This window comes from Gossypium raimondii, chromosome 5 (genome assembly GCF_025698545.1).
Source record: "Gossypium raimondii isolate GPD5lz chromosome 5, ASM2569854v1, whole genome shotgun sequence".
NCBI classification, from domain to species: Eukaryota; Viridiplantae; Streptophyta; class Magnoliopsida; order Malvales; family Malvaceae; genus Gossypium; species Gossypium raimondii.
Genome location: NC_068569.1, coordinates 15,320,395 through 15,341,716, shown reverse-complemented (window position 1 = coordinate 15,341,716; position 21,322 = coordinate 15,320,395). Strand labels below are relative to the sequence as shown.

Sequence of the window (21,322 nt, the reverse complement as noted above, 5' to 3'; positions counted from 1 at the left end):
ATGCAACATCTAAGGTTTTTTATTTCCTTTTCTTTGTTGGCCACTTGTGTACTAAAGCTGAGTTTATTCTAAATGCAATATATATACTTTTTAAGTATTCCCAAATCCTCTAAATCAGTTCTAAGATCAGGATAACTTCTGCCATTACCTGACTGTTACATGGTGAGTAGCTTTGGAAAAAGGTTGAGGTCCTTTTTAATGTCAGCCAAGGTTACTATTAACGCTGAAGCGTATGGTTTGAAATGGTTAAACAAGTTGTTCCAGGCCTACATGACGATTGATCATGAGTTTTCTTCATTCCTAACCCCTCAACCCATAACCTTATTAACATGCGTCACAACATAATTATACTCAATTAAGACTTTTGGTCCCTTCATCCAAAGGAAGAATATTTAGGTTATTATGATTTTGGTCCCTCAAATATACTCATATTTGAGTTTTAATGTACTTTAATTTGACATAATTTATTTTTCCTACCTTTATCTTGTCATTAATTAATCCAAATAGGTAATCTGACTAAAACACCCTTTCCAACAACAACAAAAAATCCATATCAGCATAAAGTGTTAGCTATTTGGTAACTAATACCATAATCAAACTAGGAAGACTGAAATTTACACGGATGCTAAGCTTTCGATAGCCCACAACACAATAATACATTTATTCAGGATGCAATAATGAATCAAATAAATCAGCGATAAATCAAACATTTAACAATGAAGCTAAACCACTAAGCAGACAAGTGATGTTAAGTATGTAAAATGGTCGGACCAATAAACACGTAAATTGAATGGATCGGATTTGTTTTAGATTAGATCAACTCGAGTTTTAAAATTTTTGGATTATTTCGCTCCGGTCTTCATTTAAGGTTTGGGAGGTGAGGTTTTTATACCGAGTCAATACAAGTTCGATCATTTTGGGTCTAAGCGGTTTAGGGTTTCAGAGATAAATTCAAAGGTCTAGTGACAACAACGACAAGAATAGGACTCTCAAACTTTTGAAAATAATCTAAGCACAGACGGCTACAACTAACAAAGCAAATAATCTTGTTGTGATAACAAAGTATTCTAATAGTATGTGCATTGATTCTTTAGCAACAACATTCAAAGATATCTCAATCTTAAAATACAATCTCAATAATATTACTCATAGAGAACCAGTAGATAAATGCAATCAAATTCCTAAATCACATTGAATAACTTAAAAACTATACTAAAATGCAACATTTTCCATTAATTTCTCACTTACTAAGCTGAAGCATTGTTAAAAGACTCACATTTTCAATTCATTTCCAACTTACCAAGCTTAAGCAAAACACCAAGACTTGCATTACGAAAAAAATACAATATAAATGACAAACAGAGGATAGAATTAAACATCACAGACATTACCTTATGCAAAATACAATGCGAATAAAACAGCTTAAAAACACAACGAAAAACCATTCTCAGGGCATAGACATTACCTTGATTTTAGAATTGGGAAAAAAAGGGAGGAGGGCACGATAGGGTTAGAGATTTAGAAGACTGTAGGGCAATAAAGCAAAAGTGAAAATTAGCAACATTATTACCCAAAAAATCAAAATACAACGCAAACAAATTATGAACATTAACGAGTAAACAAACGGTTTACCTTAAATACGAATTTGTTGGCGATTCGGAAATAAACAAACCCTTAAATGCTTGATTCTGGAACTGGGTGGAGGACTGGAGGTGGACTGGTGGAGGTGGATCGATGGAGGACGGAGGTAGCTTGATGCCTTGATTTTGGATTTGGGAAAAAAAGGGAGGAGGGGAGATAGGGTTAGGGAAGACTGTCGGCAGTAAAACAAAACACAAATGTTGTGGATACAGCTTAAAAATTAGCAACAATAGCATAGAAGATGAGGCAGAGATGATGAGGAGCTGTGGAAATGGTTTCAATGGTGAATAGATGAGCTGTGGAAAATGTCTTACCGATTTCTAAGGGGTAAGACATTTTTCGGAAATATGGGTTGATTTTCCCGTGTTGCAGAATTGATTCTCCAGAAGGAAAATTTTTTTCCTCCAATCAAACACTGGAAAATGGGAAAAACCAATTCCAGAAAATATTTTCCCTATCAAACAGACCCTAAATTTTTATTTTATTTTTAGAGTACCACGATCTTGATTCTACATTCACCTCTATATTATTATGATTATATCTGTTCAGATGAAAATAACTTTGGAAAATGATTTATGGATTATAGATTAAGTTTTTTGAAAACAATGGTATTTTCTTGTATTTGAATTATTCTAGGTAGAATTTTTTTTTTAATTTTCTTAAAATCATTTAAAATTTTATTTCAATGAAAAAACAATTTTCTTTTTCCCATTTTGTTTAGTTAGATCAAGTTGTCAGGCGCCCAACCAATGAAAACAGATAACGTGTCAAAACTACTCACAGTAATCTAGGAAGCACTGTTATAATATCTTTGTCTCTGCACATTAAATTCATAAAGTTCTTTCCTAAAAATGGAACGCCTATCCCTTCTCTTCCTCCTCCTCTCCTCAGTCGTTGCTTCTGCGGTGGTCGCGGAAGTCATCAGCAACGACGGCCCTCTGATACGCCAAGTGGCATCCGACGGAGTTGCCGAAGAAGATTTTGTTGACCAACTCCTTAACGCCGAGCACCACTTTACGCTGTTCAAGTCTAAGTTCGGGAAAACATACGCTACCAAGGAGGAACACGATTACCGATTGGGAGTCTTCAAGGCTAACATGCGCCGGGCCAAGCGTCATCAGCTCCTGGACCCCACTGCCTTTCACGGCGTTACGAAGTTCTCCGATTTAACTCCATCGGAGTTCCGTCGTCAGTTCCTCGGCTTGAAGCCGCTCAAACTCCCGGCTGATGCTCAAAAGGCTCCTATTCTTCCGACTGATGATTTACCCGATGACTTTGACTGGCGCGACCAAGGCGCCGTTACCGGCGTTAAAGATCAGGTACTATCAAATTTAGTTTTTTAGCTCTATTACTATGGATTAGTTAAAAAAAACTGGCCTCACTTTATCTAATATGATGGCTTTGAAACATTGCATTGATAAGCAGGGCTCGTGTGGGTCGTGCTGGTCCTTTAGTACGACTGGAGCTTTGGAGGGAGCCCATTATTTGGCGACAGGGGAGCTTGTCAGCTTGAGCGAACAGCAGCTTGTTGATTGTGATCACGAGGTTTCATTTTTTTCCCTTTCTTTTATTATTAAATCTGTAAATTGATGCTTTAGAGGAGGGAAATATCTGCCCCTTGCTGCATTTAATCCCTAGAAGATCATTTCTTGTTGTGTTTTGCGTGGCTTTTTGCTGCAATTCCAGTGCCAAATTTAACTTAAAACTATCAGTGTTCTTGGTGGTTGCCTTGACTACTGCCATAAAACTCATATTAGGCGCTTTGTATCTAACAAACATCAACAATTGGGTATTTTTGCAGTGTGATCCACAAGAATATGGTGCGTGTGACTCAGGGTGTAATGGTGGGCTTATGACTACTGCTTTTGAGTACACTATAAAAGCTGGTGGACTTGAGAGAGAGAAGGACTATCCTTACACTGGGAACGCCGGTGGTCCCTGCAAATTTGACAAGACCAAAATCGCTGCCTCTGTTTCTAACTTCAGCGTCATATCCATTGATGAGGACCAAATCGCTGCAAATTTGGTTAAGCATGGCCCTCTTGCGGGTAAATTTTGATAATTCATGCCTTTTGGCTGTTGGCATCATAACTTGGTAGCCTGAATGCATATATAATATATATGGTTTGCTTTGGTTATTGCAGTGGGTATCAATGCCGTTTTCATGCAGACATACATTCACGGGGTTTCATGCCCATATATTTGTGGGAAACATTTGGATCATGGAGTCCTCCTTGTAGGGTATGGATCTGCTGGTTATGCACCGGTTCGATTTAAGAACAAGCCTTACTGGATCATAAAGAATTCATGGGGAGAAAATTGGGGGGAGAACGGATATTACAAGATCTGTAGAGGTAACAATGTTTGTGGAGTGGACTCCATGGTGTCCAGTGTATCTGCCTTGCATATTTTAAAAAGGCAGCAGCTATCACACTAGATTGGCTTTGTAACTAAATGGTAAGTAGCATTAGCATTGTTATAAATACATATATCAGTAAGTATTATTTCCTGCTATGCTGTGCCTTGAAACTCAATAACCTTATCCGTCGGAGATCGCTAATGTTCATGTTTGTGTTCTAATTAAGACGTTTAATATATATATATAAATGGAAACTATTAAAATAGTTACATTTGTTTACTTCAGATTATATTTTAGTCACTTATATTTAAAATTTAATATTTTAGACATAAAGCCATTAAACTCACTACACGTTTAAATCATCATTTCAAACAAACTATTTTGTTGCCATTTTGCTATTCTATTATTACTATTTTGTTGTTATTGTTTAAATTTTGTATAATTCTTATTTTGTTGTTAATTTTGCAACGACCGACCGACATATCTATTTACAAATGTGTAAAGAATTTATTACAAGTAGAGTGTGAGACTTAAACCGGTAAAACATTCTATTTATAATGATAAAAGGGTAAAAACTATTCTTTTAATTAATTGATCTTTCTGAGTTTTTCATATGATTCAACAATAAATAAAATATAAATTAAACGAATTGAATTAAAATATAAATAAAATGCAGTCAGATTTAATAATTATCAAATCTTCTTTCATCTAACTCGTCTTCACCAAATTGAAAAGATTTTGGTTTCAAATCAAACAAATTACGTTTTGAACCACCGTATCCTATTGTATATGTATAAGAAATTAAAAATAAAAGAATATGTATAAATACTTCATAGTTGAAATGTAGAATTCGAATCTCTTGAAAACATTGTAGTTTTTGCTAGGAAAATGTCATTATTTATACTAATAGTAATTAAATTTGAATATTTGTGATGATAAAATCTTGTATATATCTTTTAAATTTTATTTATTTATATTTAATTTTGAAATAAAATATATAATGTTAAAACGGTGTATTGTCTTTTATGAATTTAAAAACACAAAGAATAAACGTATAATGATAAACATGGATTGATATAATTTTAAGATTCTCTTTGATTAGTTAAAAAATAAAAAATGATGTTGAATTGAGTTTTAACTTGATTGACATCGACATTGTTGTCGGTGCAAGAGGATATGGGTTCGAGTGCGCTAAAGCACAATATCTTTCTATTTGAGAGTTGTGAAGAGGCCATTATATAAATAAGAGAAATATTTGAAGTTTTTAGACTCAATAAGTAGGATTAGAGAGGTGACAAGTGTCATATAGAGATATTGTAAATTATTAAAAGAATATACCAAATATTTTTTCTTGATATTTATTTATATAAAAATTAAATAAGGATAACTATTTAGTGCACTTGTGGTGAAAATTTTAATTTCACAAGCAAATTAAAATTTGACATGTGTCATTAAATTGCATTTAAATAAATAAAATATGTTGTAAAATCTTAACTCCCCGTGTAGAATGAAAACTTTCTATTGCCTTTTGTACAAAATAATCACCAAAAAAATATCTTTATTTATACACTATCACAATTTTATGATTCCAATTATTTCAATCAATTTAAATTCACAGTTTAAAATTTTAATTCTACATATTTTCTTGAAACGATAAATTAATTAACACAATTAACGGCTAAAAGAACTAGTGCTTATTTATTTAAAAAATTAGGGTAAACTATTAAAATAGTCATTTTTATTTATCTCAGATTACATTTTAGTCACTTATATTTGAAATGTTATGTTTTAGTCACTTATATTATGTAACAGCCCGATTTTTAGTGGTGTCGGAAATAGTGGTTCGAGGCCACTAAATCCGACGAGTAAGTTCGTAAATATTATTATTTAATATTTACGAGTCAAATGTATTTTTTTTTAAAAATGCATTTTCGGGACTCCGTTCCGGTAAATCAGATTCGTAAGTATTTTTAATAAATATTTACGAAGCTAGTTGTGTGTAGTTAATTAGGTTTTGATAAGGTGAGTTTGACTTAATTAAGATTAATTAGATAAAAGGACTAAATTAAATTGATTGTGAAAGTTTAATTATGAAATAGAAAAAATCAATGGACTAAATTAATAAATAAACCAAAATGTGACACTTGTGTGGTAATAATAAAATACATGTGTAATAAAAATATATACATACATTTGTAATAATATGTATAATTCATTTATTATTTAAGTATAATATATTTTAGATTAAAATATTATTATATTATATTAATTAATCAAAACAAAATAAAGAAATGAAATAAAAAGAACAAAGGAAACAGAAAGCTTAAAACGAAACAGAGAAGAGAAGGAAGGAAAGAAAGAAAAGGGAAAATTGGGGTTTTGAAGTTCCAAGCTCATTTGGTAAGTTAAATTAGTCCATTTTCTTATAATTTTGATGTTTTTGGAATCCTAGAACAAAATACTATTTGATTTAAGTTGAAAATTTGAAAGTCAGTAAATTTTTAGATGTTGTTCATGTTGAATTAATTGATGAATTAGGGGTTAAATTGATTGAATTTTAAGTTAGGAGTTAGCAAAGGGTTGATTTGTAAAATAAAACATAAGTTTTGAATAGTAGGGACTAAATTCAGAGAATTCAAAATTAGGGATTTATGGTGAAATTAGAGAGTTAAATTAGTTTAAAGTGGGAATGGAATGAAAATATGAAATTAGTTTTGAGAATAAAATTTAGTCTCGGTTCAGGGACTAAAGGCAAATATTGAGTAAAATTTGAAATATTTAATGTGGGAATGGTGTTGTACTGGAATTCTAAACTAAAAAGGGGAAAAATATAGTGACAAGGAATAGCTCGGAATTCCTGGTTTGTATTTCTATAATCCGAATCTAATTATTAATTGTTGTATTTTGATTAAATGTTATAGTAAGTGATTGAGGTGAGAATTATTGTGTTTTATAATTGAAATGGATTGTCTTGAAATGGTTGAATCCAATTGAATATATATATATATTATGAATATATATGTGTAAATGTGAAATTGTGCAAATATGATAATTGGATTGTTTTTTATATGTGTAAAATTTAGTTTTAATGCCCAAGTAGACGAAATTTAGAACTACTGGGATATTAGTGGCATGCCATTAAGGAACTTTAGCGCACTCTCTGATTATTAACACGTTGGTGCTCTCTGATTACTAGCACGACAGTGCTCTCCGTTTAGCACATCTGTGCTCTCTGTATAGCACTTTAGTGCTCTCTATTCATTAATACATAATAATGCACCTCTGTATTTGTTTCGTATATCCAGTGTGTTCTATAAAATCTACTTTGGCCTAAGAATATAATATAGTAAACTAAAAATAGAATGTGAAATATGTTGTAAATACATGAAATACACGAGTTATATATTCATAAATTGATTGTGGAATGAATAGTGTCATTTTTTAAATGTTACGTGAATAAATTATGGAAATGTATTATATATAGCAAGTGATGGCAATTGAGTATTGTGTGATTTGAAATGTTCAATTGTGCTTAACATTTTATTATACATATTTTATTGTTTTATTTCTTAAAAAATTCGGATTATAGAAATACCACTGAGTTTTTACTCAGCATACGGTTTTATTTTCCGTGTGCAGGTAAAGTACTAAAGTTTGATCGCTGATTCAGCATCCAACAACGATCCCAAACTCAAATATGGTGATGTTTATTTCTCTGTGTCGGCATGTACCTAGAGTGTCTAAATATTAGTTTTTTTTGTGGTTTGATTGTAAATGAAGTTATAAGATCTATTTTGGAGAGTTTATAATTTGGATTAAAATGATGCTTTGATGACTTGTTTTGATGATATAAAATGTTTGAGATTTCTGTCTGTTTGATCTGTAATCTCCGATAATGCTCCGTAACCTAGTTCCGGTGAGGGATACGGGTTGGGTGTGTTACATGTTATCGCGTTGTAACATTTTAGTCACTAAGTCTTTAATTTTCATCAACGGTGTAAGTTAACGATAAGCTGACGTGGCACGTTAAATCATCATTTCAAACAAAAAATTTAGGTTAATTTATACAATCCGTCCCATATTTTTCGTTTTAAGCAATTTAATTTTTTTTCTTTTATGTTCTTTTAACTTTCCTTTCTTTTCCACTCTCTTCTGTTTCTCCCTCTGTTTTCCTCCTTTCTCTATTTATTTTAACGTAGTTTTTCTATGTTTTTCATTTGTTAAAATTATTCCCTATACTTTTATTTTTTTGAACAATTTAATTTTTTCGAGTGAGAAAGCTTGTGGACTAGTTTTAACATATGAGAAACATAAAAAAAACTACGTTAAAAGAAATGGAGAAGGGAGAAAAACAGAGGGAGAAGGAGAAGAGAACGGAAAAAAAGAAGTTAAAAGAACATAAAAGAAAAAAATTAATTGCCCAAAATGAAAAAAAAATATAGGGACCAATTGTAGAACTTAACCTAAAATTTTCGTTTGAAATTATGATTTAACATGACACACCAGCTTACCATTACACCGTTAATGGTAATTAATGGCTTAGTTACTAAAATGTTACAATACGGTAACGTAAGTGACTAAAACGTAATATTTCAAATATAAGTGACTAAAATGTCATCTGAGGCAAACAAAGTGACAATTTTAATAGTTTATCCAAAAAATTAGTGATTTCAATATAGATAAACTACACAATTAGTCATTAAACTATGAGTAAATTTTCATTTGATTACTTAAAAAGTTACAATTTGGCCATTGAACTATTTAAAAGTTTTTATTTAAGTCACTTGGTTATTAAGTTTTTAACCAAGCGATGATTTCATGATCGATATGGTGGATCAATACCCATCGACAAGCGGAGGATTATACCTTAGATCCAAATGATTTGACGGTCAATGTTGAAGATTGACAAAAAAGGCTGTTTGATTTTAGTTCGTAGATTCATGATATTCAAAACTGTCTAATGAAAAAGAAATGAATGGTAGAAGAGAAGGGGAAGTAGAACTTTCAATTGGCGCTTGTAGTGCAAACAAACAAAGCCATATAACATGAATTTTAACAACCCAATCACTTAAAAAAAACCTTTTAGATTGTTCAATAACTAAATTTTATTGTTTAACTTAAATAATTAAAACGAAAATTTATCCATAATTTAATAATTAATAGTGTAGTTTACCCTTTAAATTAAATTTATATAATGTGTCATACAAGCTTAGGAAATTTCCTAGCCGGAGATGGGTACTCAGGCGCCTCACGACCGCTGGTGATGATTGGTTTACTGTTTTTGCTCGTCTTCCCCAATTTGACTCTCTCTATTTCACCGTCGCTTTCTAGCGCTTTTTGTTGGGTGGAGTGCAAGGAAAATTGAAAATGACTAACGACGCCGTCCCGGACGGACCCAAAGGCATCTCATTTGTGGATCAACTGTCGCTAATTCTCTTTTCCAATTAACAAAAGCAACTCTCCAATTTATAAAGGATAAAAAAGAATGGACCCTTTTCTTATGACCCATTTGAATGTTTGTAATATGGGCCCAACAGGGCCAGGGAATGATTTGCAGTAAATTTATTCATTAATCTTTTTTGCAAAAAATAGAACAGACATGTTTGATGTTCATCGGTCTTAAAGCTTCAAAGCTAATTTTGTCATGGGAATTTGGAGTTTCTCAGAACAGGTATACTCCAACAATTTATTCTTAACTAAGACAATTAGACAAAGGGAAGAAAAAACAATTTATGCATAACAAACATTAATTCTGTAGCAATAGCAACATAAAGTCTCAAGGTTTGCGTGAATTTCATGTACTAATTTTCTTTCCGGTTATCTGCACCATAATTACATGCATAAAAATAAAAATGGCGCTTCCATTAATTCTCAAGTCCTTTTGCCAATGTTTCAGTTCGCTCTAGCCTGCAATAGGTGCAATGAGCTTTATATAGCTTCACAAGCAAAGAGCAGCCCAACAATCTGTTTAGGCATGGAAATCACAACGATCCATTCTGATGAAACAAAATCGAGTTTTTGGACCACAAAAATTTGCAGCAGAGCAGCAAACACAGAGCCAATATCACAAGAGGCTACTACAAGTGGATTCACAAGCCGCTGTTGACGATATGTCCTTATTCCAAAAACCTTAAATTCACAACCCTATAACAGCCTATTGTAGGATACTGGAAACCCTAGCACCATTTGTTACGGGAGACCTCAAATCGGGACCAACACTCTTTTTCAAGTGTCAGCTGTCAATTCAATAACTTGGGCAAGTTCCGGAAAAGAAAGGTAGCTACAGTGTCCCCTCTCGATGGTTAATGATTACGCCAAACTCGGTTAGCATTGGTCAGCTAAATCGGTCCTTTCCTTTACTCTCAAGTATGGCCAAGCTGAGATCTTCTGTCTCAACAGTCTCCATCAATGTTGAAACCAAATAAACCATCTTTTCTGATTTAATTCTTGTCCCAAATCGTGTGATTTATACTCACCCACACCATCAACTCATCTTACCTACCGGTTACCTAAACTAGGATTCAGTGAGAATCGTATTATTAAGCTTAATATATAAAATAATTAACTTTTAAGTTGGAATTAAAGTATAAACTATCACATTAAGTTCAAGATGGTGCAATTTATATGGATAATTAAAAAATTACACGTGAACCCCCCAAAAAAAACAAAAAATAATATATTAAAACAGTAAACCAAATTATTGTATTTATTTCAACCTATAAGAAATAAGTAGTTAGCTGCTTTCCTTTTTACCTTTTTTTCTAGTGTTGTGGGGGCTGCGCAGGAAAGTCTTGCTTTTCACTGAAGAATTAGGTGCCATATTCTTCGGATGCATCTGATTTAGGATAGCGATTGTCAATTACAAGTGGTGTCATCACGAAGAAGAAAGCATGCCGAAGCCCACATGCATTGCTGTCATTCATCAAATATTAGAAATTTTATAATTTCCCCATCGACCTCCCACATGCAAACCCTCTTTTAAAGATTTATGAATATAATTCCCTCGTCAAGTCTCTTCACATACTGTAGCCATAATTTTGTCTTCACATTTCGGTGCTTAATCAAACAAACAAATATACTTTTGCATTTCAAAGCTTATTGTTTCAAATTCTAGAACAACAGCCAAATTTAAAAAAAAAAAACCCTAACTGATAAAATTTCTATATATTTGTGTTTAAATTTCTAAAATCTATATTATTTGAATAAAATAAAAAAGATAATTCTATTATATTCATCATTATTTGGTTCAGTATGAAAAACGTGAGGGATTATTACATTGATGAAATGGAGGAAGGAATCCGAGAAAGAAACTTGACTCTTGCTTCGAAATAGCCAGCCATGCATGCCCCTATACCTTAAGTATGATATAATATTTTTGCCTCTTCTGATGATCTTAACCAGTACTTTATTTGAACTACCATCATTTCATAATATTTAGCACAGTAATTTAGCATGCAGAAATTTCCATTATGACTTAACTCATAGGGTAAAGATACAGTCATGAATATCAATTTTAAAATAAATTAGTCTCGGTATTCTTATGTTTCTTTTCAAATAAATCAAAAAAATAGTGACCCATGATAAAATTTGATCCTAAGAACCGTGCTTTCAAAATACTTAAACTTTATCCTTCAGCCTTTTCATCCACGTGGGTGTACACCTAGTATATAATTAAGACATTTGTATTGTTCCTAGTATTGCTAAAAACAATCTTTAACTTAGGAAATCGAAAAGTGCAATTTTAGTAAGGTTATGCCGATAAATTACGGTAAAGGTATTATGATAATCTTAAAACCTGACGCATTTCTATAAAGTTTTAGATGCATGGACTTCATGCAGCGACAGTATTCTTTACTATCTACACAACCTATTTAAACAAATACTAACTTAACTACGTATCCAACAAAGACTCGAAGCACCTCTCCAAAACAATTCCTACAAGGTTGTTTTCCCTATTCACCGCCATTTCAAGATCATGAAGATTCATCCCCATCTAGAAAATGTTGGTCATGGTGGTGAATTCTTATACCCTCCATTAGAATTACTCCTTGAATCAAAGATTTTCCATGGTAACAAAACGATGCATTAAAGTTCCAACTTCCAATATCATTGGGATGATGACAGCCTCCGTCAATATCCTCCCTTACACTCAACAACGTCAAGTAAAAAGATGATCAGAGCACATTTTTTGAGCCAGAAACTAGTAACTTAGGAAAGTTTCATAATCTTTCTGTTTGCTTCCCCCAAGGGATAATTCTAGAAGCCTAGAAAAACAGAAGCATCTCACTAGATAGCCGCAAAGACATCAGTCTCAGGCTAAATGTAACGTGATCACATGCACAAAGTTGCAGAGAATCATTAAAAGTTTTTGGCAAATGAGCAAGGGTTTTTCCCTTCTAGCAGAGGATCACATCCATGCAGGTCTATTCAAGTGCCTGCATTTCTAATTTGCAGGGGGTAATCAGTAGCTGATATAAATGCCCCATAGAAGTTGATATATTAATACGTAAAGAAATACGTACATTCTCTTTCAAAAAGAGAGGGAGACGGAGGATGAGATCTTTCATGGTTTTGCTTTTTTGGAATGGAATGGATTACCAGGATTTTCATTTGCCAATGCATGAAAGACTTGTAAAGCTGGTTCATGGGCTTCGGCTTCCTTTCTTTTTGTTTTTTTTTTCTTTCTCTCTCTTTCCAGTAAAGGTTTTGAGGGATTTAAAAATTGAAGAAAAAGGAGACATTAAAATTCTTTGGTTAGCCGAACACGAAACCTAGTTTTCTCGTCCCATTTCCATCGGCCACGCAGACGAATAAATGGGGAAAAGCGGCTTCGAGTTCAAAACCAACCAAATTCCAAATATACACGAAGAAACAAAAAAATAATTCACACCCAAAAAAGCGCACATCCACATGCTACATTAAGTGCGCTCAAATCGAAAAACAAAGGGCTAATCATCGATGGGAAGAATAACAAAAGCACTGGAAATCTGAATTGAAATTCGAAAACAAAAATCAACCAACGCCCTCCCCCAATATTCATATCCATCCTCAAAAGTTTAAATTCTCATTTCAATTACAATGCTCTTCGGTGGGTGTTAATTAATGTTTGACATACTAGATAATTAAAAAAAAAAAAGGACCACAAATAAAAATGAGAACTAAAGTCCAACAATCTAGAGTCGTTTCTGACAAATGGAAGTTTTTTGCTAAAAGAAAGGGAACAGCTCCTATAGAGATCAGTGTGGAGAGTGGAACAATTGGAGACATGCCTGTAAATCAAGACCTTGGAGGTGGGAAGAATTGCGTACCGGCAATGAAAGCATTAAGTGGAGCTGGATAAAGGGAAGGGTCAATCATACTTGTGCCTGGATCGCTGGTAGTAGCTGTTGTTGTCGTTGTAGCAGCTGCTGCAGTAGTAGAAGCAGTTGTGATGAGATTGAGTTGCTGAGAGCTTTCACCGCCACTAGTATAACGACTTTCAGGGCCTCGATCGTAGAGAATTCCCTTGAATACATGACCTGCGATGTTTACAGCCGTTTGATATGCAAACTCCCCCTCTACGTCGTCCATAGCGCTTACTTTTACACAGCGGAACACTGCTGGAGAACTAACTTCGGGAGGGAATTGGCCCAGTTCCAACCCTAATATTTTTCAAAGTTCAACAGCATACAAAAATAATAACGATAATAATATTAATAATCAAACTTACTAAACTGGAAAAGTAACAAAAGAAGATTTGTTTGAAAATTTTTCCCGATTTTTATGGGACATATTCGTCAGTTTTTCCAGCAAACAGTGGCAGAATTAATGGGAAAAAGAAGAAAAAAGAAAAGGAAAAGCAGTTGGTTGGGTGACTATGGAGGTGGACTTGCTCACACGCAAATGATACGGTCTTGCTGGGGCACTAGGTACTGCTGGAAGTCATTGGAATTCCTCAACAACTTACCAAATTAAACTTTTGTCTATGTTTGCAAATACGCGGTTCTTGAAAATTCTCCATCATAGACCTTTACAAGGTTTCATTTCAAAAGAATCCAAAAAACTTGCATTCATGTTTTTTTCTTGCTTTTTTTTTGGGGCGGGGGGTGTCTTTTGGATTTGTCTTTGTATTGTGAACTAGTACGACTTTACCTGACGTGGTGGGGGATAAACGAGTGCAGGCAAGAGAGGGAGAACCATGATTATCTCTCTGCCTTTTGGGATTGTCTCCTCTAAACAGTTGTTGGTGTTCTTGTTGTTGATTTTGCTGCTGCTGCTGCTGTTGTGTTTGTTGCAAAGCTGCGAGTTGTTGCTGCCTCTCTCGCCTTTTAGCAGCAGGAACCCATGTACTCTTAACGTGAGTTTGGCACTGAAACCCTCGGCTCTTGCAACAAGTCCGGCATCTCAAATGCGCACAATCTTTCTTAGCTTGGTTACCACAATCTTGACAGTTCATACCTCCTTGTCTCATAACCGTGAACCCTGCTGATCTCGAAGACGACTCATCGGAGAGATTAAATCCGGTTGTTCTTCGACTAGGACCCGCTCCAAACGACAAATTGTTGACGTTTTGCTGTTGGTAATAATACTGCGGCCATATCTCAAACCCTTTGTTGTAGATCTCCTCGTTTCTGTAAAAATAAAGGTTCTCTTCTTTATTTTCCCCTTCTTGTTTGCCTGAAGCAGCTCCTTCACGTCCACCTAGATAGAAGAAGCCAGCCATTTGTTGCACCCAAAAGCTGAAACCAATCTCAATTTTGACCAAAAATCCATAGCAGAAACACCCTATTTAGTACCCCACACCCTCCACCGCCAGATCACACTAGTGTGATGAGCTGGTTGGATTTTCCTTGGGGTCTTTATGGGTTTCAACTGTGGAAGCTTTTTCTGGTCAGTTTTTAAAGCCCACTGTTAGTCTGTGAATGTTTGTAGGGGTTTTTTTTTGTTTTGACCCGATCTTTGCTATTTCTGCTATATCTACCCCTCTCCCCTCCCCCTCAATAACTAGAATTTAATACAAGGGCCTGTTTTAATTTCTTTTGTGATCTTTGGGTTTTTTTTTTCGACTTTTGAGGTTAAAAACTTTTAGGGTAATAAAAACAAACGACGATGGTTTCCTGGACTTATCTCACTCCCACCCCCTCCTCTCTCCCTTCAATTCCCAGCAATAATGGCACGGAATTAGAGCCCCTGCAACGCCGCCATGAGAACTGCACCCCGCTCTCTCCTACACTCTCAGCTCATTTATTACAAAACTTGCCCACTCCTCTATTTCTGTCTAAAATTCTAACAAAAAGAACAACTTGATATAAATCTTTGGTTTTTGTTGAGTAATGCAAGTGAGAAAAGAGAGAGATATAGAAGAAAAGAAAATAAAAAAACACAAAGATGCAAGAAAATATATGTCTCTGGGCACTTCTCTACAGTCTACAGTTCACTTCCAGTTTCAATGAATCTAATCAACTAAAGGTTTGAATCTCCGCCGTTGCATGTCCATCATACGTTCCTTATTCTCCCCACGTGGCACAGCATCAGCTTTTCCTTATTCGTCCTTGCACCGGAAAACCCGCTAGTACTTTATCTGACCGTCCTTGTAATTTGATTGATTTTCACCCCTTCTCACTCTCTCTTTTTTGCCCCTTTAATCTTCTCATATAACAAGCAATCTATTTCTTAACTAAAAAAGAAAAGCAGAAGAGAAAAAAAAAATGGATTACTTTCACATAACATCTGTCAGTGATGTTGAATCCAACGGCGAAAAAATGTTCTGTAATGAGATCTTGTTAGTATGCAAAATTTCCGTGTCTGCATATGTCCCGTGCGGGTATTTTATTTTCCGTAAAACCCTCGTATTCTTCTTAAAATTCTTCATGTAATCATTTACCATTTGACCCCAAAATCTATTTATTTTTATATAAAGGAATATTAAAAAAAAAAACCTACAATTCCATTTGATAAAATACAGGTCAACACCTTTGATGTTATGTTTACCTTAAGAAATACCAATGTGGCTACATGCATGAATAATAAGAAAATAATAATTCCCAAAAATATAAGAATATAAGAATATGTTTATTTAAGAAATATCAAAGTAAGTGTATGCATAATTAAAAAAGAGTAACCGTATGCATGAATAGTAATAATAAAAATAATTTAACACAACTGGTTTAATTGTCATTATAATTTGGGTTAACTTTCATGTGACTTAAAGTTGTAGGTTTCAATCTTCATATTTGATTTGATTGATTGAATGGAAAAGAGAAGAATGTAACAACAGAAATATATATATACATATAAACTATTGAAAACAAAATACCAAGGTTTAAACCTTGCAAGAGTAAAATTAATTTTTCTGGACGGAAATTGAATTATAATATTTTTAAATTAAAGTGTGATTTTAATTTGTATTTCACCGTTTGTTAATGGATTAAAAAGATAATTTTTCTTTGAGGCAAGACCCTGCTTTCATATTAACAAAGAAATTTCAACAAATGCTTCAAGAGAGTGTTTATAATTTTAATTTTGAAAAATTAATATATCTAATATAATATCTTTTTCTTCATACGCATAGTCAGTGTTACGTAATTTATTATTATATTATAATTTTAAATTAAATTGATTAATTGAATATATATTTGACTAATTCATAAATTGATATTAGTAGAGGTGAAAAAATGGGATAGCTTTTAAATTTAATTAATGAGTACACCTATCGCGTACATAGGTTAAAGGGTAAATAAGTAAATTTTGGAAAATCATGATCATGCCTAACTAGAAAATGACTTCATGACCCAAGAACCAAAAGACAAAAGTTACCTTATAATCTTTCATAAAAAACAGAAGGTTTCTATAAACAAACAATCACGTGTAAACCGCGTGAAATTAGTTGCCACTAATTACTGGATTTTAATATTCCTTTTATTTTTTTAAGGCATCTATTTCAACTTAATAACTAATTCTCCGTATTTTATAGGTTTATTAAAATGATAGATATCTTGATCATGAGTTTTAAAATTATTTCATACTTAGAATAAGGATCGAACCTCGACCACTGATTAATGCATGTTAATAATGAGTACAACAAAATATAATATAATATTAAAAACTAAAATATACGTTATAATATATTAATATTATTTATAAAATTTTATTGGTGGAATTAAACTATTACATTTTTTTTGGTTTTCTTTTACGTCTGATACATTCTTTTACTGAATTCAATAAAAAATGAATTGATTGCAATTATCTTTTTTTTCTCGTCAGACATTAATTAACTTTTAAATTAATAAATTATAATTATGATTATTAACAAGACGGACGGCGGCTTTAGGTTAGTCCCAACCCTACAGTCACAGCCGCTGGACAAAACAGGCTTTGCCATGCCTAATCAAACTTTTGCTATGATAAAGTAATCATGATTATTACTAATTAATCCCCAAAAAAGGTCAATTAAATTTAATGCCGATAGTAATTAGGGGCCCGAGGAGATGAACCCTTTTTTTTTTTTTTGTGCCTTCACTGTTGACTAATGCTAATATAGTCGATTAGATTGTTTATTAGAATATAGTAGCAGACATGGAGCTCCTAACTTTGATGAAATATATTAAGGCTGAAGCTGATCTGCTCATGATTTTTAAAACTAGGGACCCTAAATTTTGCCTTTTTCTGGACATGAATGAAAACAACCACTACTATGACTTACTATATATCCTTCTTCGAGGTACGATGAAAGCTACCTTCTTTTTTCTTCCTTCTTTTGGAATTAAATGAGTCATTGTCTTGCAAAAGGAAAAGGTCTGTCTGGTTTTATGTAAGCACCATGCTCATGCAAATTTTGAGGAACCTAGCTAGCTTTTTTTTTGTTCCTCTTTAAATATGCTTTGTTTTCGACATTTTTTTTTCTTATCTTGCATGTAATTTACTAATTTTGTTCTAAATAAAGCTTTGATGGAACACTCACATCACTAAACTAGTTGGGAAATTAGGTTCTTTCTTGTTGCATTGCATGGCGGGGGATTTGATGGTTTTATGTTTAATTAAAGAAAATTTAAGACTTGGTTATTACATCATGCTTACCCCCGGAAGTTGTAATGTAATTCTTTAATAGGATTAAGAGTTGGGTAATTAATGATTTTAACTCATTGTTCCAAAAAAAGTGCTTTGGACGTCATTGAACCATTAAAGTAAAACATTTTTATCTGCAACTTGTATTGCATTACGTTCCAAAGCAACACTTCTTACCATCCTTTCTTCTCTCACCTTTCTTGCTAGATTGCGATTTCTTTTTTTATATTATTAAAATTAAATTTTCAATAAAATGTTATACCATAAAAGAGGTAATTTTCTTTATTCACATAAATGCGTATGGTGTAAATTAAAAATATGGAAAAGCCTGCTAAAAAAAACAAAAAAGAAAAAGGCCTTGTCGGATCTTGAACGTTTTCCCTAATTTGAGTCTTGTCAATCAAACTTATCTTTTATGATTATATTTTAGGACACCAAATATTTATGGATTCAAATTAGTGGAAGACGACCTTTAGAATTCCACACATCTTTTTAATCTAAACTAAAACCGAGATTTTGATTTGATAAAAGGCAAAGATAGTGGGAAGAATAATAGAGCATCAAAATTTGAGTTGCAGATAATGATCAACACCCATTTTCCTCAAATTGAGTGAAAGTTAAACGGCTGTAGAATTTGAGTAAACCATCCGTCGTTAAAGTGAACTCAATGCCAAAATGGGGATATATGACATAACTTAAAGATAAAAAGGGGAGACCGAGAGAGAAAGAGAGAGAGAGCGACCAACAAAAAGATAAAAACAAAAAAGAGAGATGGGTTTTAATTGGAAGATTGAATGATGTGTGAGGGTCTCAATAATTGTGTCTTTGTCTTTGCCTCTCGAGCCCTGCGCTTTGCTTTGCTTTGCTTTCTCCTGGTTGGTTGACTCTCTCAGGGCCAAGCGTTTCCCCCTCCAACACTTAATTTATTTGTAATTTGACATTATTACATTAAGGTGCAATTGTCCCGAGTTGGAACTTGTTGACTTTTTTCAATAATACGAAATTGTGCATCTGGTGTTAGATGGATGCAGTGAAATTGCACGTTTAGGGGTCATAAACACAATTACTTTCGGCATAATTTTTTAGAGATATTTTAATGACAGATCTAAGATTAGATGACTTAAAGTGATGTTTCATTACGATTCCTTTTCTTTTCCCCCCTCTCATGGGTTTGGAACTAGTCATCTCATTTCATCATGAACTCGACAAAGCTAATAAGCTTAGCCATCCATTTAGCAAATGACTATAATTTATTTGTAGTTTTTTCTCTATATGCTCTTTTTTCTTTTTTTAAACTCTCATTACTAATCATTAGCTTTCCGTCCTTTAAAAAGAGAAAGACAAAAGTGTTGTACTGTTCATCAAAGCCAAAATTTTTGTTGTACAAAAGATTGAACCATATGACCTAGCAAAGACCTATTATATCAGTCATTAAAATAGAACTATAATAACCCTAATTCCACTAGATTTCTGTGTGGGGTTTGAACATTTCCTTGACCCTGGAAATCAAATTTAAAAAAAAAAAAGGGAAAATTTACAAGGGGTTGTGTGAAGTCACGTCAAACTATAGACTTTCCATCAATGGCCAGATGATGCCTGCCAACTATGTCGTTAAGTAGATGGGAAAACAAATTTCATCGAATCAAAAATTGTTTTTTGGGGACGAGAATATATAGTAATACATACGAAACCTTTCACAGTTTTAATTTCCAATGAAGATTCAAGGGAAGGGAATATATGAAAAGAGCTGCATATTAAGACTGTTTGAAAGTTTGAAACCCTTAGGTCCCCTTTATTGAAAAGCCAATTGTGGGGTTTGTTTCTGCATTCAGGTGATTTAGTGCAGGCCCTGGCTTCTTTTGTTTCTCCTGAACCTTTAATCTCTCTTCATTACACGTTCTCCAATCCATGTGTGAGGTCTGGCCTAGCCACCATATCTTGCAAATTAAAATTGCATTACCTTTGCCATAATAATAATAAGTAGGATTATTATCCTATCCATCGTAAAAAAATTATATCAAAACAGTTTAAAATGATATAATAAATAACCATCCTCGAATCAATTACTAAATTTTAATTTTTACTTCATTGTGAACAAAATAATTATTTATAATATTATTGACATTAAGATAAAAACTTCTCTTATCAAATGTCCTTTTAATGAACAGAATAATTATTTATAACATCATTAAAATGGAATAAAAACTTCTATAAGTGAATCCCTGTGTCATCAAGTGTCAATTTATCACTGTTTTGTACACTTTAAAGAGATATGGCATCATTATATATGTTTTTCAATATAACGTTTTCTACATTATTCTTTATTATTCAGTCCTAAAAAGGTTCACGTGATTTTGCATATATAGATACAAATTCAGAGAGGGATTAATGAAAAGATGGGCATAAAAGATAGTAGTAGTAGTAGTAGTAGCAGTAGCAGTAGCAGAAGAATGCCTTTAGAAACTACCTGTAAAAGAGTGAACCGGGGACCCCAAGCCGGCTATTAAACTCTCCTATTCAGGGTACATGTAGGGGTCCGTCTCCAAATCACACACGCACACAGGCACAGCTGAGCCCCACCCTACCTAGCCTTAACCAATGCCGCCCAGCTCAACCACAAAGGAGGGCCAGAGGAGACACTGCGTACAATTTAGGTGAAGGTTTTTAAAGTGCAGTGGGTGGGGAGATATAGGTATATAGAGTCATAGCCTTTATCCACCCACTACTCTTTGTTATATCATACAACGTCCTTCTGGTTTCAAGACCTTTGAAAATACGTATATTTTTTTAAAACCCTTTAGTCTAACATGGTTAGGTAAAACTTGAAATTTGCTTTCACATTCATCTACGTACAATTCTACAATTTTTGGCATCGGGATTTGGAAGATTTTCGAACGTTTACGCTATGTTTAAATTGAGGGAATTAAGCAGGAAAAATAGGAAACCTCCTTTTATTTCAATAACATTTTAATTAAATTAAAAGAAAATGGGATGCTTTTATATATATATAAATACCATTCAACTTTTCATAGCTGCAAATCATAGAAAAGAGAGGAAGTGAAACTTCAAAAAAAAAACCAAATCAAATCTGAATATCAATATTACCATTTCATATTCATCAAAATAACTATTGCTTTTGTAAACTCATATACTTCACGTAGTTGACATTGAAAATTATTCTACTTATTTTTGTTGTTCTTTTATAAGCTTTAAATTCATTAAACCAGAAAAGGCAGAATTTATGGAGAAAAGAATACATCATCTGTAAACGTTTAATTC

General features: G+C 33.2%; 2 protein-coding genes across 2 annotated transcripts; one reads left to right on the top strand and one right to left on the bottom strand.

Annotated features, from left to right (window-relative positions):
• Positions 1-2,467: 2,467 nt before the first annotated feature.
• Positions 2,468-4,265, top strand: LOC105771046 (cysteine proteinase 15A). Its single transcript, XM_012592447.2, has 4 exons — positions 2,468-2,960; positions 3,067-3,186; positions 3,443-3,689; positions 3,786-4,265. The coding sequence occupies exons 1-4, from the start codon at positions 2,493-2,495 to the stop codon at positions 4,076-4,078; spliced, it is 1,128 nt and encodes a 375-aa protein (XP_012447901.1). The 5' UTR covers positions 2,468-2,492; the 3' UTR covers positions 4,079-4,265.
• An 8,697-nt stretch (positions 4,266-12,962) lies between these two features.
• LOC105771209 (protein SHI RELATED SEQUENCE 5) lies at positions 12,963-15,530 on the bottom strand. Its single transcript, XM_012592620.2, has 2 exons — positions 14,132-15,530; positions 12,963-13,641 (listed from the first exon to the last, which is right to left on the bottom strand). Exons 1-2 carry the CDS (start codon positions 14,700-14,702, stop codon positions 13,277-13,279), a joined length of 936 nt encoding a protein of 311 aa, XP_012448074.1. The 5' UTR covers positions 14,703-15,530; the 3' UTR covers positions 12,963-13,276.
• Positions 15,531-21,322: the final 5,792 nt, after the last annotated feature.